The sequence below is a fragment of the Delphinus delphis genome, chromosome 3, assembly GCF_949987515.2.
Source record: "Delphinus delphis chromosome 3, mDelDel1.2, whole genome shotgun sequence".
NCBI classification, from domain to species: Eukaryota; Metazoa; Chordata; class Mammalia; order Artiodactyla; family Delphinidae; genus Delphinus; species Delphinus delphis.
This window is the reverse complement of record NC_082685.1, coordinates 63,358,854-63,376,153: the sequence shown is the minus strand read 5'-3', so window position 1 is coordinate 63,376,153 and position 17,300 is coordinate 63,358,854. Positions and strand designations below refer to the sequence as shown.

The 17,300-nt window shown below is 35.0% G+C and overlaps 1 protein-coding gene across 1 annotated transcript in view; it reads right to left on the bottom strand.

The window, feature by feature from the left end:
- Nucleotides 1-17,300, bottom strand: part of KIF3A (kinesin family member 3A) — an 82,431-nt gene continuing 65,131 nt past the window's right edge. The window contains exons 12-19 of the mRNA XM_060008869.1: nt 11,628-11,784; nt 11,203-11,383; nt 10,327-10,437; nt 9,841-9,966; nt 6,217-6,270; nt 5,786-5,854; nt 5,071-5,195; nt 1-3,094 (exon numbers count right to left, since the gene is read on the bottom strand). Of these exons, the coding sequence (XP_059864852.1) occupies nt 3,046-3,094; nt 5,071-5,195; nt 5,786-5,854; nt 6,217-6,270; nt 9,841-9,966; nt 10,327-10,437; nt 11,203-11,383; nt 11,628-11,784 (872 nt within the window). The 3' untranslated portion in view covers nt 1-3,045. The remainder of the gene's footprint in view (nt 3,095-5,070; nt 5,196-5,785; nt 5,855-6,216; nt 6,271-9,840; nt 9,967-10,326; nt 10,438-11,202; nt 11,384-11,627; nt 11,785-17,300) is intronic.

Genomic DNA, 17,300 nt, shown 5'->3' with positions numbered 1-17,300 from the left:
TTAGGTAAAGGTTTTTATTTCTTATTTAACCATGCTGTATGTATACATACAATATCAATATATACAACTTGAACAAATACAATATATACATAAAATACAATGAAAGTTGGCTTTTGAAATTAATACGACAAACTTATCATACGATTTGTAATTCTGGCCAGTATACAGTATTGTAGTAATGCTATTTAGTTATTAATGATTTAAATTAGACTACAGTATAAGTTCAAAGGCACTAGGAAGATCTATGTTTTCTTCTACCATTTTAGATCAAAGAATAACTAAAAAGGAAAACAAATGCATACATTAAGAAACTGGGCAGACACTGGCATACTTAAATGTAAACTCTACCCGTTCTTTAATTCACAGCCCTGTAGGAAAGGGAGGGACTTTCCTTAAGATAAGAGTTAAGGGAAAGAATATTTTTAAAAGACTAGAAACAAAACAACCGAAACCTATAATCATAATTTTAAAAACATGTTACAGTTGAAGTAGCACCACCCTCTCCCCCAAAGTAACCTTAAATTTCTTGCAGCAAAAAAAAGTCCCCTTTTCCCAGAAAGTAGATGCCACAGCATGTCAAATGGATTCTACTTGTGGGACGAACACATAGATGTAGACCCGCCACCTTGATTACTCTTATACTTCACAAGAATCTAGACAAAAATGGGGAATACTATTATATTTTAATATCCTTATTACTACACGTAATTGCAAGGTTTACTAAAGAACATACCACAAACAACATTCTACCAAGGCTCCTTTTAATAAATATTACTTTTTTAAATTAAAGAGAAAAATAGCCATTCAATAACCTACTTATATGTGACACTCATTTTAAATCTGCTTCCTATATCAAATAATGAGCAAGTTTGTTCATCTATAGCCTTTCATGAAATTAACACCAAAGTTGCAAAATATTTCATTTATGGACAATGACACAAAGTAACTGTGAAGAAACCATAGAACTACTATGATTAGAGCTAAGTGAAGAGCTCTAAAGTCAGGTTCCCATGTTTTCACATGGATACTCAGGCCTGGCTCCAATATCTAATCTTGGTATTATATAAGATGACTATTTAATGCCCATCTGGTATAATCAGTTCTAATATAAATGCTTTAAAAAAAAACTGCTAAAGTAGCCTGTTTTTAAAATTTCTCAACGTTTTGAGTTTTTATAGATTTCGTTTTGTTACTGCTATGGCGTGGAAAAGAAAAAAAAACCTAACATACTGGCTTAAATTTTCTATAATGTTTTAAAGCTTAATTCTAAAGTTATTCCTTTTCTATTAACTGGATGGTTAAAGGGTAGACACGTGCATTCTTTAAAAAGAAGAAGTAGTCATATTTTTTTCCTACTGGTAAAATTAAGATTTCTCTAGAGTTATTATTAACAGAGTTAAATATGCATCTACAATTGCCAAGATATTCTGCTTACACAAAGCTTTTACAAGACATAAATTCACCTCAAGTCTTCACGGTACCTAAACAATGCCCCACAAAGTTATAAATGTCTAACTATCTTACACGTTACAAAGAAAATGCTGCCAGTTAACTGCAATTCTTATTACCTAGAAAATATTCACCATACACAGGATATTTAGTACATCACCTTTGGAATGTACTTTAAATTTATGGACACATTTTTACCACCACCTCACAAATAACGCTACATTCGCTCACCCTCATTCTATATACATCTTTGTAATTATAAGCCAATATTTAACCAAACTTACTAAATAATGTTAACTTAATAAATACTCATTTATGAAGTCTTAAAACTTGTAGCCAATGCGTTTCAGGGCTGATTACATAATTTTAAAACTCATAAAAGAGAGAGATATATATATACATATATATATATAGTGGTTTTGGAGTAGCATAACTTTAAAAAAATAAAAATTTTGTAAGCAGTCAACAAAAGAACAAACAATTCTATGACTTTTTTTTTACTATAAAATAAAAATAATTTTTATTTTAGAGGTATGGTCTAACTGGATTTGTCAATGGAAGAAATTCAGGGAAGAATATTTTCTTTATAAAATAAGAAGAAAGACAAAACAAAGTGTTTTAAAGGCAAAGAATTAAAAGATATTTTTCTTGCTTTGTCTGTATTTTCTAGAAAACGGAGATCTTTCTCATTTGGGAGAAACAGAGCAATTTTCATCAAAATTTAGAACTCAGACACAGGAAAGCATCAGTTAATCATGTTTCAAAGTGAATTTAAAAAAATAATAGCCATAGAGGCAAATGTTAGTGATCAGTATTTAGCTTCTTAATTTTCTGCAGCTGTGACTCCTTTGTATTCAGGTACAGATTCAATGTTTCAAGAAACATGAAACCAAAACAAACAAACAAAAAATTTGACTTGAAGTCAAAGTGGCAAAAAGAAATCCTGAGAGGTCCAGATGAAACATATCTTCAACTTTTGTTTTTTAAACATGTATACTTCTAAAGATTGACTACAGAATTATAAAATTTTCTATAGATCAATAAGATCACCCATCTCATATTTTAAATGCAATGAATGTTAGTATAAAAATTAGAACATATTATAAAAGGCCAGGTGGGTGTTAGGATAGAATCATTTCTTAGATTTGCAGCCCATACATTCATATATAACAGGAAAACATAGGACAATTAGACCTGCAACTTTCTATGTGCAAAACAGGACTTATATTTTTTTTTCTATTTTGAATATCCGGTTATCTAAATATACAGTAGTTGAGTAAATCACTAGCAGATTTATGTATACATTTAAACTGCAACTCTCTATAGTATAAGCTGCTCTCTCAACTTCCCTGCACAGTATAAGTTGAAAACTAATATGACAATTTGAACAATTACCAATTGTACAATTTTAATGTTATATTAACTTAATATATATAGACTAAAAGTTATTAGGCAAATTATTAGTTCCAGTCTTACTGCATGATCTACAGCTTCCATTATTTGAAATAACACAAAAGTCTTCAGTGTTTTAATTAAAGGTTTTGTCCAGGCATGAGGATATCACTAATTTTTATTCTGACTTTAAGTCTGTAACATTTACTGAAGTAAAGAGTCAATTACAGTTTCAGGCTTTGCAGAACGCTTTCTGTTTGGAGAAGAGAAAAAGAAAACATGAATGCTTTCCTAAAAGATTGAAATGCAAACACTTTACATAATTGTAAATTGTATGTAAATTGTAGTAGATAATACCAGGCAGCCATAGACTCTAGAAACAGGCCAAGGTTTGACATGCTTGACCATGAGATCAATTAATGTCTGCCTTTTCAGGCTAGGGAAAGGTCACCTAGAGTGAGCACAATAGCAAGGCCCTCCACTCCACCACCCACAGTGATGAAGGAGTGAGTGAACAATAAACTGGACTAGACAATGTGGACAGGCCAAGCGGTCTGCATGCTTGCCAGATTTGAACCCCCTTATTATCTCTTCTGGGGTATGCTAAAGATGCCAGCTTATTCAGTGAAAATCAGAGTCACAAATCATCTGAAGCAACAACTCACAAATGACTGTGTAGGAAATGATGGAAATGTTCCATTAATCTATCATGTTTATTGCAGTTTTGCTTATTAGCACACTGAAACATGTGCTTCTAATGAGGAATATCACATTGAACATTGTCAAGCAATGTAATGTAGTATCAATAAACCACTTATCATGTATATTTGTCTATAATTATGGCCATTTACTGTTTTCATAATACAGCAGGCTAATTCTGGCACACAGAGATGCTGGATTTGGCTCGGCGAATGTTAGCTCACATTTGTTTGGTTTTTTTTTAGATTAAACTGAAAAAGTATATATTTTAAAATAAGCATTCTGAAAATTGTATCCAAATATCTTATGAAATTATTTGCTTGTTTGTTTTAGGTCCACATAGCTTTTAAAAAGTGACTAAAGACGGAGATCTCACGTAAATAATCCTGATTTCTGGCTTCTCTTTTGAAACAAGAAGATCCAGAAACCATGGGCCCTCTTTCCCCAAACTAACTAGAAGCAGGGTAACAGGCCACTCACTCCAGACAGAACACGCTCCGTTTTGCCCCAGCCCACACCACTGCCTATTTTTCTCCCACACTGAGGGCAACTGTCTTACCATTTATCATCATACTTGAACTGTCACTTTTCTTACTAACTGCAGAGTTAAGAGGAAAATACCTCCATTAAAAGTGGAAAAGTCAAAGACACAGAGGAATTGGTGTTTCTTTGAATTGATTTGCTTCATTCATTAATATTACATGCATGGCTTCTGTTGGCATATGAAATGCTTTTAATGTCTGACATCTAAATGTTGAAGAATATAAAAATTTGTACACTTTTAATATGCTACTGATTCCTCCTCCCCAAATTTATAAAACTTAGGTTATGTCTATGAGATTACGTTGCACAAAAATATTAAAACTTAGACTTCACCCTACACGTAACTCAAAAGTCTAGGTACTCAAAGTAGGGAAAAATATAAGCTTATTATTTCCTGTCATTTCAGGAGCCCCAAGGTCTGTTAGTCAGTTTAAATAAGCTGAACAGTACTTAATGTAGGGAAGGGAGAGAAGAAATAAGCTCCAGCCCAGGGCTTTCACATCCTCATTTCTCTGGGCTATGTTACAATACATATAAACTACTCAATAGTCAAAGGACAGGGAAAGACAGAGAAGTTTTATTTAACTGGTGACTGAGGAAATCAAGGTTCTTGGGGCAGTATTCATGACAGAAAAATGAATCAGCTGAATACAATACCTTGGGAGTCTAACGAGGCAAATTAATTAGCATCTCACTAGAATAATTAGTGTAAGGATTAAGGAATTAAAATAGTAATGACTTATTATACATTTGGAAAGAACAAAGTAAATTAACAATAAATTCTACTACTCAGGAGGGCTAAAGAAGTTGGAAGACCTTAATTCTTTAGCCAGATTTTATTTACTCAAATTGTAACTACATAGGATTTCAATATTTAGTTAAATATATCAGACAAAATACTTATCATGTTAACTAAATTTCCTTTAAATGTACTTAATTTGAAAATCTCACTGCCTTTGGCTCATGGGACTCAAAGACAGTTCTTACCTTCTCCCTGTTTTTGGCCTGGCTTTCCCCTTTGAAGTCCGTGGCCTCTCTAATTTCATCAAGGACTGCCGTAGGCTCTCCTCAGTATAGGCAAGATACACATGGGAAAGGTCCACCTCAAAGGGCTATATGTAAAGGAAATAAACACAAGACATTCTTACAGAAGAATTTAAACCAGATTTGGGGGAAGATTTAAAATACTAAATAAACTCTTAGGAAGAAAAGCCAAAGACAAAACCAAATAAATATCTAAAGATATCTTTTTCTAATGCCATTTATCTCAAATGTATTCACTAAGTGTTGGTGAAGAAGCCCTGACACACTATAAATTCCTTAGTAGTAAAGAAAAACTGCTGCTGTTTTCCCTAAAGCTGCTACTTCCTCTTGTTGACCTAAGACTAGGATCAGCTTTGAAAAGGACAGACTTATTCTAGTCTCTAACCAAATCCCCAAGGCCCAGAGAGATGGTGAAAAGTCTCCAAAGAGAACTACATGCCACTCTTGTCACAGAAATGCCTGCCATCACGACTGAAGGTGAACAGAACTGTCCTAATAATCACCCCATCCTAGAGCCTCTATTCTCAAAATAGTAGCCTATTTTTCAGCTGAGCTGATTAATAGATATCATGATGATAACACAATTTAGTGACCCATATTCCTACAAAGAACCAACTGTAGTTTTTTTTGTTTTGTTTTTTTAAAAAAGCACTCTTACGTCTTTCTCCTTTTTATCAGGAACTGGAGTCTGCTTTCTCATGTTATTTCCTGTGTAGGCAACACATTTCTCAAAAAAGGAAAAAAGAAGGGGAGGAGAATTATCTTAATTAGCAATTAATACTATGAATGAGGCAAATTACTATGAGATATACTGATGGCACACTCATAAAACATGATTTGAATGCTGGAATAGAAAGGGACCCCAGAGGTCATTCAGTCCTATACACCAACCTACACCATCTCTACTATGTATAACACACAGAATATTCTGTGTGTTATAACATAATTATTAAAACATCTTATCCACTTCAGGGGCTTCTCACTTGATTCATCCTCTGGACCACCTTTCTCCGCATTGTAGCCAGTACAACTCCAGTCTACAGGAAGTATTCCATAGTATTTCATGAAAGGATGAAGGTTAATACTCACTAGTTGCCATTCCCCTATGTCTTCATTCCAATGGACATAGTTTTCAATCATTTCCTTTTAAAAGAGTCAGAGATGATCTACTTTTAATATTTAATAACATTTAAAATACTGAAAAATATTCATGGAACTAAAATCTTAATATAGTAAGTGAAAAAAGTTAAGTCTCAAAACATTATATACTGCATGATGCCCCTTTTATATATTTTAAAATATATACTTTCAAGGAATATATGTAGATTCAATTAAACTGTATAAAAATAAAAAGCAAGGAAATAAAGAACATGGCATTCAGGATGGTGGTTACCTTGAGCTTGAAGAGGTAAAGGGATAGAAGAGGCAAGAGGGAAACCACTTGGTTAGAAACAGGTCACTACCATGGTCCTAGCTTTTGTTTTGGGTGACAAGTTCACTACAAAATAACTAACTAAACAAAAGTAGGCCATCCAAGGACCATCAAGGACAGTATATTGTGAGCCAAATAGTAATTCTGTGCAGCTGAGGTCCAAAGGAAAAAAAATACTAAGGCTTATATTCAGACAAATTTCTTAAAGCTGTATATAGATTCAAAATAAATTTTTAAAAATCAATGTTAGAAATTAAAGATGATACAAATAGATGGAGAGATATACCATGTTCTCGCACTGGAAGAATCAACATTGGGAAAATGACTATACTACCCAAAGCAATCTACAGATTCAATGCAATCCCTATCAAACTACCACTGGCATTTTTCACAGAATTAGAACAAAAAATTTCACAATTTGTGTGGAAACACAAAAGACCCCGAATAGCCAAAGCAATCTTGAGAAAGAAAAATGGAGCTGGAGGAATCAGGCTCCCTGACTTCAGACTATACTACAAAGCTACAGTAATCAAGACAGTATGCTACTGGCACAAAAACAGAAATATAGATCAATGGAACAGGATAGAAAGCCCAGAGAGAAACCCACGTACATATGGTCACCTTATCTTTGATAAAGGAGGCAAGAATAAACAGTGGAAAAAAGACAGCCTCTTCAATAAGTGGTGATGGGAAAACTGGACAGCTACATGTAAAAGAATGAAATTAGAACACTCCCTAACACTGTACACACAAAAAAAATTCAAAATGGATTAAAGATCTAAATGTACGGCCAGACACCATCAAACTCTTAGAGGAAAACATAGGCAGAACACTCTATGACATAAATCACAGCAAGATCCTTTTTGTGACCCACCTCTTAGAGAAATGGAAATAAAAACAAAAATAAACAAACGGGACCTAATGAAACTTAGAAGCTTTTGCACAGCAAAGGAAACCATAAACAAGACGACAAGACAACCCTCAGAATGTGGGAAAATATTTGTAAATGAAGCAACTGACAAAGGATTAATCTCCAAAATTTACAAGCAGCTCTTGCAGCTCAATATCAAAAAAACAAACAACCCAATCCAAAAATGGGCAGAAGACCTAAATAGACATTTCTCCAAAGAAGATATACAGATTGCCAACAAACACATGAAAGGATGCTCAATATCATTAATCATTAGAGAAATGCAAATCAAAACTGCAATGAAATAGCATCTCACACTGGTCAGAATGCCCATCATCAAAAAATCTACAAACAATAAATGCTGGAGAGGGTGTGGAGAAAAGGGAAACCTCTTGCACTGTTGGTGGGAATGTAAATTGATACAGCCACTATGGAGAACAGTATGGAGGTTCCTTAAAAAACTAAAAATGGAACTACCATACGACCCAGCAATCCCACTACTGGGCGTATACCCTGAGAAAACCATAATTCAAAAAGAGTCATGTAACAAAATGTTCACTGCAGCTCTATTTACAATAGCCAGGACATGGAAGCAACCTAAGTGTCCATCAACAGATGAATAAAGAAGATGTGGCACATATATACAATGGAATATTACTCAGCCATAAAAAGGAACAAAACTGAGTTATGTGTAGTGAGGTGGATAGACCTAGAGACTGTCATACAGAGTGAAGTAAGTCAGAAAGAGAAAAACAAATACCATATACTAACACATATATATGAAATCTAAAAAAAAAAAAAAAAAAAAAGGCCAGAAAAACCTAGCGGCAAGATGGGAATACAGATGCAGACCTACTACAGAATAGACTTGAGGATATGGGAAGGGGGAAGGGTAAGCTGTGACAAAGTGAGAGAGTGGCATGGACATATATACACTACCAAACATAAAATAGATAGCTAGTGGGAAGCAGCCACATAGCAGTGGAAGATCAGCTTGGTGCTTTGTGACCACCTAGAGGAGTGGGATAGGGAGGGTGGGAGAGAGGAGATGCAAGAGGGAAGAAATATGGGGACATATGTATATGTATAACTGATTCACTTTGTTATAAAGCAGAAACTAACACACCATTGTAAAGCAATTATACTCTAATAAAGATGTTAAAAAAATCAATGTTAAAGTTCACTAAAATATACTGGAAAGACAGAAATGTGGGGAAAAGAATAATAGAGGCTAAGATTTTTAAATTACACTAGTATTTAGAGTTAGCATACATCTAGAGATGGATGGTAGTGATCACTGCACAACACTGTGAATGTACTTAATGTCAATGAACTGTACTCTTAAAAATAGTTCACTGCAGCACTATTTACAATAGCCAGGACATGGAAGCAACCTAAATGTCCATCAAGAGGTGAATGGTTAAAGAAGATGTGGCACATATATACAGTGGAATATTACTCAGCCATAAAAAGGAACGAAATTGAGTTATTTGTAGTGAGGTCGATGGACCTAGACTCTGTCATACAGAGTGAAGTAAGTCAGAAAGAGAAAAACAAATACCATATGCTAACACACATACATGGAATCTAAAAACACGGTACTGATGAACCTAGAGGCAGGGCAGGAATAAAGATGCAGACGTAAAGAACGGACTTGAGGATACAGTGGGGGAAGGGGAAGCTGGGAAGAAGTAAGAGAGTGGCATGGACATATATACACTACCAAATGTAAAATAGATAGCTAGTGGGAAGCTGCTGCGTAGCACAGGGAGATCAGCTCAATACTCTGTGACCACCTAGAGGGATGGGATACGGAGGGTAGGAGGGAGATGCAAGAGGGAGGTGATACGGGGATATATGTGTACTTATAGCTGATTCACTTTGTTGTACAGCAGAAACTAACACACCATTGTAAAGTAATTATACTCCAGTAAAGATGTAAAAAAAAAAATAGTTAAAATGGTAAATTTTATGTATGTTTTACCATTCCCCTGCCCACACACACACACAGAATTAGCATCCATAAACAAGGAGAAAAGGTTCGCACAGGAGTTTTGTTTATTCTAATTATAGGATAAAGAATGTTGAAAGAATGAACAGGACCTATGTCTTTACATGAATTACATGAATTTGGCCTTCCTCCCAGGACTAAGAAATTCTTATTCAGGTACTTAGTTACTCAAACAGAGAATTATGTATTAAGAACAGTTAACAGCTGAAGTGAAATGTGATGGCCATTAGTTCAAGAAAATTTTATCATCAGCAACTGAAATGTAAATATTTACCATTAATTAAATTAGAAATTATATTTCTTTAGTCCTTAACCCCAGCCAAGTGACCTAATACCTAAGACAGAGAAATTCCCATTTACCTGATAATCCTGAGGTATAAAATTATCAATAATAAGCATCTGAAGTCGAAGCTCCCGGCTAAGTTGTCGAATGTTCTCCAAAAGGCCTTCAATTTCCCTCTGATGTTCCTGTTGGAGATCGGCCATCTAACAGAAAATCAATGAAAATACTAAGGACAAACAAGATTTTAAATACAAAACAATTCCATCTGACATAGGGCAGTGGTCTAGGAAACCTTGTAAGAGCTTACCCAGTTCTTTCACAAAAACAATGGACAGAGTAACACTATCTATCATTGTCTATTCCATGTTATTAGTTAAGGTTGGAAATAAACAATTTAGCTTAACAGCTGAAATTAAAAATTGCAAATAAAGGCAAAAATTTTACTTCTTTAAAATTGTAAGCACATATTATGATTCCTTTAGGATTCTTAATCATACTTAATCAAAGAAATTCTTTTCTAAAAAATTCAAACTACAATAATAGGTAACTTCTTAAAGACCAACCTCTGACTTTGCAGCCATCAGCATAGTCCAAACTTTCTTTAACTTCTTGGTCTTTCCTTGAGCTTCTTCTTGCAAACTGGTATACTTTTCTTCAATATCCAAGCGTTCTTGCTATGACATAAAGTGATAAACTTCAGAATAATTTTATTCATTAAATCACAAGTTTAATTATTTAACAAATGACATAAATGTTTAGCAACTATTTCTTTCAAAGCAATCCACAGATATGCTTTAAAATTTTATTAAGGGATTTCCCTGGTGGCACAGTGGTTAAGAATCCACCTGCCAATGCAGGGGACATGGGTTTGATCCCTGGTCCGGGAAGATCCCACATGCTGTGGAGGAACTAAGCCCATGCACCACAACTACTGAGCCTGTGTTCTAGAGCCCACAAGCCACAACTACTGAGTCCACGTGCCACAACTACTGAAGCCCACATGCCTAGAACCCATGCTCCACAACAAGAGAAGCCACCGCAATGTGAAGCCTGTGCACCTGGGACTTCCCTGGTGGCGCAGTGGTTAAGAATCCACCTGCAAATGCAGGGGACATGGGTTTGAGCCCTGATCCGGGAAGATCCCACCTGCCACAGAGCAACTAAGCCCACATGCCACAACTACTGAGCCTGTGTGCCTAGAGCCCCTGCTCCGCAACAAGAGAAGCCACTGCAATGAGCAGCCTGTGCACTGCAACAAAGAGTATCCCCTGCTCTCCGCAACTAGAGAAAGCCCACCCGCAGCAACGAAGACCCAACACAGCTAAAAGTAAATAAATTTATTTTTTTTAATTTTATTAAGATTATAGATATTCAGCTTTTCACTAGAAAAGTTAAATACCTTAGGTGAAGCATCAACCAGAAACAAAAATTTACATTACCTCCTTTTCCTCAAGTTCTCTGCGAAGTTGCTCTGCTCTTTTCCTCCTTTCTTCCAATTCCATGTTGGATTCTTCAAGAAGTTTCTCTTGTTCCTCAGCTTTTGCCAACAAATCAACACCACCAACAATTACCTTCTTCTCCAGTGCAGATAATTTCTCTAGCAAAGACTGATGCTCTTGTCTGTTAATTAAAATGAGAACACTCTGTATCCATCAATTATCTACTATTCTACTAAATTTCCCCAAATTTAACAAGGATTTGGATGTAAAATTTCAAAATAGGAATATAATTATATAACATCTCTATCAAATACACAACTGTGTAGTATTGCTTTTAATTACTATTCAATTTTCTTGCTTATACATCCTATGAGAAAAACCAGGAAATTTAAATCACAAATCCATCTCAATTCAGTAATACTCACTGGGCCTTAAGAAGATCTTTTTCCCGTTTCTCTAACTCAGCTCTAGCCTTGTTTCTTTCTTCTTCTTCCATGTCAAGCTTTGTTTCAAGTGCTTTTCTCTCCTCATCAATTTTTGCTTGCATTTCAACCATTTTATCTGGGGAAACTTTCTTTTTACCTATTTGAGTCATATAATTCCAACAGTCACTTCAGAGTGAATGCTTCAGACACATAAATTATCTTCAATATAAAAGATACATTCCTCATGAAAAGAAAATCAAATGTCAAAATTTTAAGGAAATCAACTGAATAATATATTTTATTTCTATTTATTATGTCCCTAGAAGATCTTTTTAACTAACTGCTAAATTCAAACTGTTGTCCAACTGTGCAGTGAAAACTAAGAACAGAAGTAAGTGAAAAAGAAGCATAAGAGATTAGCAGGGAAAAAAAAGAGAAAGATAAACAGGAAAACTAAATAAATAAAAAAAGCAAAGATATTTGTATGTCCCCAAATAACACATATCGTCAAAAAAGCAATATGATTATTTAGTTACTTTTTTCTGATAACCAGGTACAAAATCAAGTGGCTTCTCAAAACACCTCCCCACAAAATTTATTAAAATAAATGAATAAATAAAAGCCACAAAGGGACTTCCCTGGTGGCACAGTGGTTAAGAATCCACCTGCCAATGCAGGGGACACGCATTCGAGCTCTGGTCTGGGAAGATCCCACATGCCGTGGAGCAACTAAGCTTGTGTGCCACAACTACTGAGCCTGCGCTCTAGAACCCGCGAGCCACAACTACTGAGTCCGCATGCCACGATTACTGAAGCCCGCGCATCTAGAGCCAGTGCTCTGCAACAAGAGAAGCCACCACAATGAGAAGCCCTCGCACCGCAATGAAGAGTAGCCCCTGCTCTCCGCAACTAGAGAAAGCCCACGTGCAGCAACAAAGACCCAACACAACCAAAAATAAATAGACAGAATTGATTCTTAAAAAAAAAAAGCCCACACACCACAAAGAATAGCCCCCGCTCGCCACAACTAGAGAAAGCCCGCGCACAGCAAGGAAGACACAATGCAGCCAAAAATAAATAAATAAATAAATAAATTTTTTTTTAAAAAAGCCCCATATAGGTATAAAATGTACAGATAAAAATATCAGGCAGAATTTTTAAGTAGTTTTTAACATATATTTTCAGAGGTTTTCTAAAATTGTGTTTGATAAAATTACTTGAAAGTATTTTACTTCATAGTATACTTTTAAGGGAAGTAACTCTATACTAATTATGTAACAGTTACATATGAATTAAACAGGCATTTTACAGTTGCTGTCACAATATATCATCATACCTTAAATGAACTAAAACAGCTTGTTATGATGTCAAACTCAGGATCCTAAATCTCCCTAAGTCAGATTAAACATTCCTAGTGTCAAATATAAGTAGAAATACTACAAAATAATGCAGCTAAGAAATACAGCTTCAAAATGATTATTTTGATTATAATGTCTAGTAGAGTGTTTTATGTACATATAATAGACGTTCAATAAATTTTATTGAATTTAAAAATCATGAAATTAAAATGAAAAACTAAGAAAGAGAAAAGAAAAACTAGCTTATTAAACTGGTTATGAAACTGAATCAAAGATAATTCATTTCTGGTAATACAATTTCTTTGAAACATATTTTCCTTCAGAAAAACAATCAAATTTTTCGTAGAAATGGTCTGAGGCTCTCCTGAAAGCTTTCTGTCATTCTTAACTTCCTTCCCAGAGGACCACAGAAGAGTGTAAAGAAGAAGAGTTTTTTATAAACTGTTAATGTCTCCACCAAAAGCTAACCCCTCATGCTAACAAGGAAAGAGAACTGAAAAATAAAGATGATGGAGATATACATCTGAATAAACTCTTTCAGGAACCAAGAGACGATGAATCATTCACAGGCTTTAATTCTTTGGGTTAAAATCATATAAAACCCCCAAAGGTTTAAAATACATTACCCTTCACTTCTATAGAAATACAAGAAAGTCCAAAGCAAACTAAAGCCACAAAACAAGTAAGTTAAATAGAAGAGTAAACAAAAGCACTGATCCAAATTCACGCTTCGGTGTGGTGTGATTCACTGCAATCCCAAAGTCAGGCCATAGACCTGACTCTGTTGGATTCTTTGGCACAATCACCTATACTGAACATTCTGAATTACACTGTTAAGAAATAATTTTAAAAAGTAATCTAACTCCTATTCCCAATGAATTCCTAGAAAGGATTTCCCATCAGTAATACTATTTCTTAGAAATTTGAGGGGGGAAAGTATAAGTTCAGGTATAAAGTAAGTGTATGCACTAAAAAATTATAACTTCTTTTCCACTCCAAAATTGTAAATATTTAAAGAAAAAATGGCAAATATGTTAAGATTAAAAAATGTATGTGTGAAAACCATAGGAGTATAGAGTAAATGGTCTGATTGACACATGTACATTAATTTTTTAGGTTCCTAGGGTTGCAATTGTTTTGTTAGTTAAAAACATACAGTTTCCTATTGCCAACAAACACATGAAAGAATGCTCAACATCATTAGAGAAATGCAAATCAAAACTACAATGAGATATCATCTCACACTGGTCAGAATGCCCATCACCAAAAAATCTAGAAACAATAAATGCTGGAGAGGGCGTGGAGAAAAGGGAACACTCCTGCACTGCTGGTGGGAATGTGAATTGGTACAGCCACTATGGAGAACAGTATGGAGGGTCCTTAAAAAAATAAAAATAGAACTACCACATGACCCAGAAATCCCACTACTGGGCATATACCCTGAGAAAACCATAATTCAAAAAGAGTCATGTACTAAAATGTTCATTGCAGCTCTACTTACAATAGCCAGGAGATGGAAACAACCTAAGTGTCCACCATTGGATGAATGGATAAAGAAGATGTGGCACATATATGCAATGGAATATTACTCAGCCATAAAAAGAAGTGAACTTGAGTTATTTGTAGTGAAGTGGATGGACCTAGAGTCTGTCATACAGAGTGAAGTCAGAAAGAGAAAGACAAATACCGTATGCTAACACATATATATGGAATATAAGAAAAAAAAAACGTCATGAAGAACCTAGGGGTAAGGCGGGAATAAAGACACAGACCTACTAGAGAATGGACTTGAGGATATGGGGAGGGGGAAGGGTAAGCTGTGACAAAGTGAGAGAGTGGCATGGACATATATACACTACCAAACGTAAAACAGATAGCTAGTGGGAAGCAGCCGCATAGCACAGGGAGATTAGCTCGATGCTTTGTGATGACCTGGATGGGTGGGACAGGGAGGGTGGGAGGGAGGGAGACGCAAGAGGGAGGATACGGGAACATATGTATATGTATAACTGATTCACCTTGTTATAAAGCAGAAACTAACACACCATTGTAAAGCAATTATACTCCAATAAAGATGTAAAAAACAACAACAAAATAAAAACATACAGTTTCCAGACCCATAAAGAAGCAGTAAAATAAAAAAAAAATTTTATAGGTAGAAATACAAAAGCACATGCATATTGATGAATTACTACTATGCCTGAATTGCATTAGTTATTCAAAACCATTCAGGTAATATTTTCAAACTGATGTTTTAGCAGCAAAAATCTTATTGTGCTCTCATACCATTTTCATAAAGATGACCATGCATATATATAGCTAGGTTCAGTTTCAAAACTCTGATATTCAAGTAACATATTATTTTAGCCGGAATCAGTCCAATAAATCATATTTCTCCCCAAATAATATTTTAAGCTAAATGTGAATAGGTACCAACTCTCCTAACCAGGCACTTAAAAACATGGTATCATGAAAAGTTACGTTTACACTGGTTTTTTTTAAGATTTTTAAAAAATATTAATGAACCAAACCAACCAACCAACCAAAAAACAAACTTTCTTTTTCTAAAAGTGTAAATTTTCAGCACAAAATTTCAGGTAAAAAAATCTAAAAAGAATTTTAATGTCATAGAGTATTTAATTGAGCCAAACCAGAGTGGTAATATTTTAACTTCTCCTCTACCATGTGCTCTAACCAAAACTGTGAAGGTGAACTTTGGCAAGGTAAAGTTAAAAAGAAGAATTTCAGGAAGTGTTAACTGAATTAATTTCATTTTCATTATACGAGCACCCATGAGCATACATAACCAGACGTTTGATTCCTCACTTTAAAAAAAGGTAAAAGGTTAAGTGAAAGGTTAATGGTGAAATTATGGTCATTATTTTCTGGTAAGAAGGCAGGGATGAGTATGATACCATGTTGATGGATTTCCATCAAAACTTAGCATTAGGTATGGTAGACAATACAGCCTTAAAGGGACCTGTAACAGAATATCTTTTTTAAAGTAATGAGCTATGCGTTTGTAGAGGGTAAGTCAGATAATAAGGGCCTTGGAGTGCTATTTCTCAAGCAGTAGAACTGTGTGATAAAAATTAAAGATGAAGAAGAGCACGCCAGCACTTCTGAGCCCAGGAGATTTGAGTGGAAGCAGGAAGACCAGAATGGACTCTTGTACAGGGGTTGAGGTATTATCCTTGAGAACTGGCTGGGCTTATGAAGAAGAAGCAACATTCCTGGGAGGCACCTTGTATGAAAAATTGATAGTAAATGGGAAGAGACTGGCAAGAAAAGGGAAGATTCAGAGCAAATGTTGTGAGCTCTGGTGAAGGAAAGGGCAGTGATGCCATGAATGCTGATTGGAGAGTTAGAAAGGGAGCTGCTCTGAGTTAGGGCAGGAGGGACTGCTTTGACACAGTGATGTCAGGTGTGTCATGTCACTCACCTCTATATTCATACAGATTTTACTTTCTATGTATGAATGAAGGGATACTCATTCCCACTCAGAACACTCTTTTTTAAAAAAAAATTTTTTTTTAAAAAAAGGAGAAAAATCTTGAATATGAAATCACTTATATTTGTATTTCTAAAATTTGGCTTAATGGGTCTTTAAGAATTTAGAAAAATGATTACACCATGCGGTTTTGTTGTCTATTTTGTTAATTAGTTCTAGAATATCCAATGTGTTTGTCACTATCAATCTAATTATTTCTGAACTGTTCCCTTAAGAAGATTATTTGGAAACAAAAATGTTCCTAGAGGGCAGACAGCAGAAGCAAGAAGAACTACAATCCTGCAGCCTGTGGGAAAAACCCCACATTCACAGAAAGATAGACAAGATGAAAAAGCAGAAGGCTATGTACGAGATGAAGGAACAAGATAAAGTACCAGAAAAACAACTAAATGAAGTGGAGATAGGCAACGTTCCAGAAAAAGAACTCAAAATAATGATAGTGAAGATGATCCAGGACTTTGGAAAAAGAATGGAGGCAAAGATCAAGAAGATGCAAGAAATGTTTAACAAAGACCTAGAAGAATTAAAGAACAAACAAACAGAGATGAACAATACAATAACTGAAATGAAAAATACACTAGAAGGAATAAATAGCAGAATAACTGAGGCAGAAGAATGGATAGGTGACCTGGAAGACAGAATGGTGGAATTCACTGCTGCAGAACAGAATAAAGAAAAAAGAATGAAAAGAAATGAAGACAGCCTAAGAGACTTCTGGGACTACATTAAACACAGCAACATTCGCATTATAGGGGTCCTAGAAGGACAAGAGAGAAAGAAAGGACCAGAGAAAATATTTGAAGA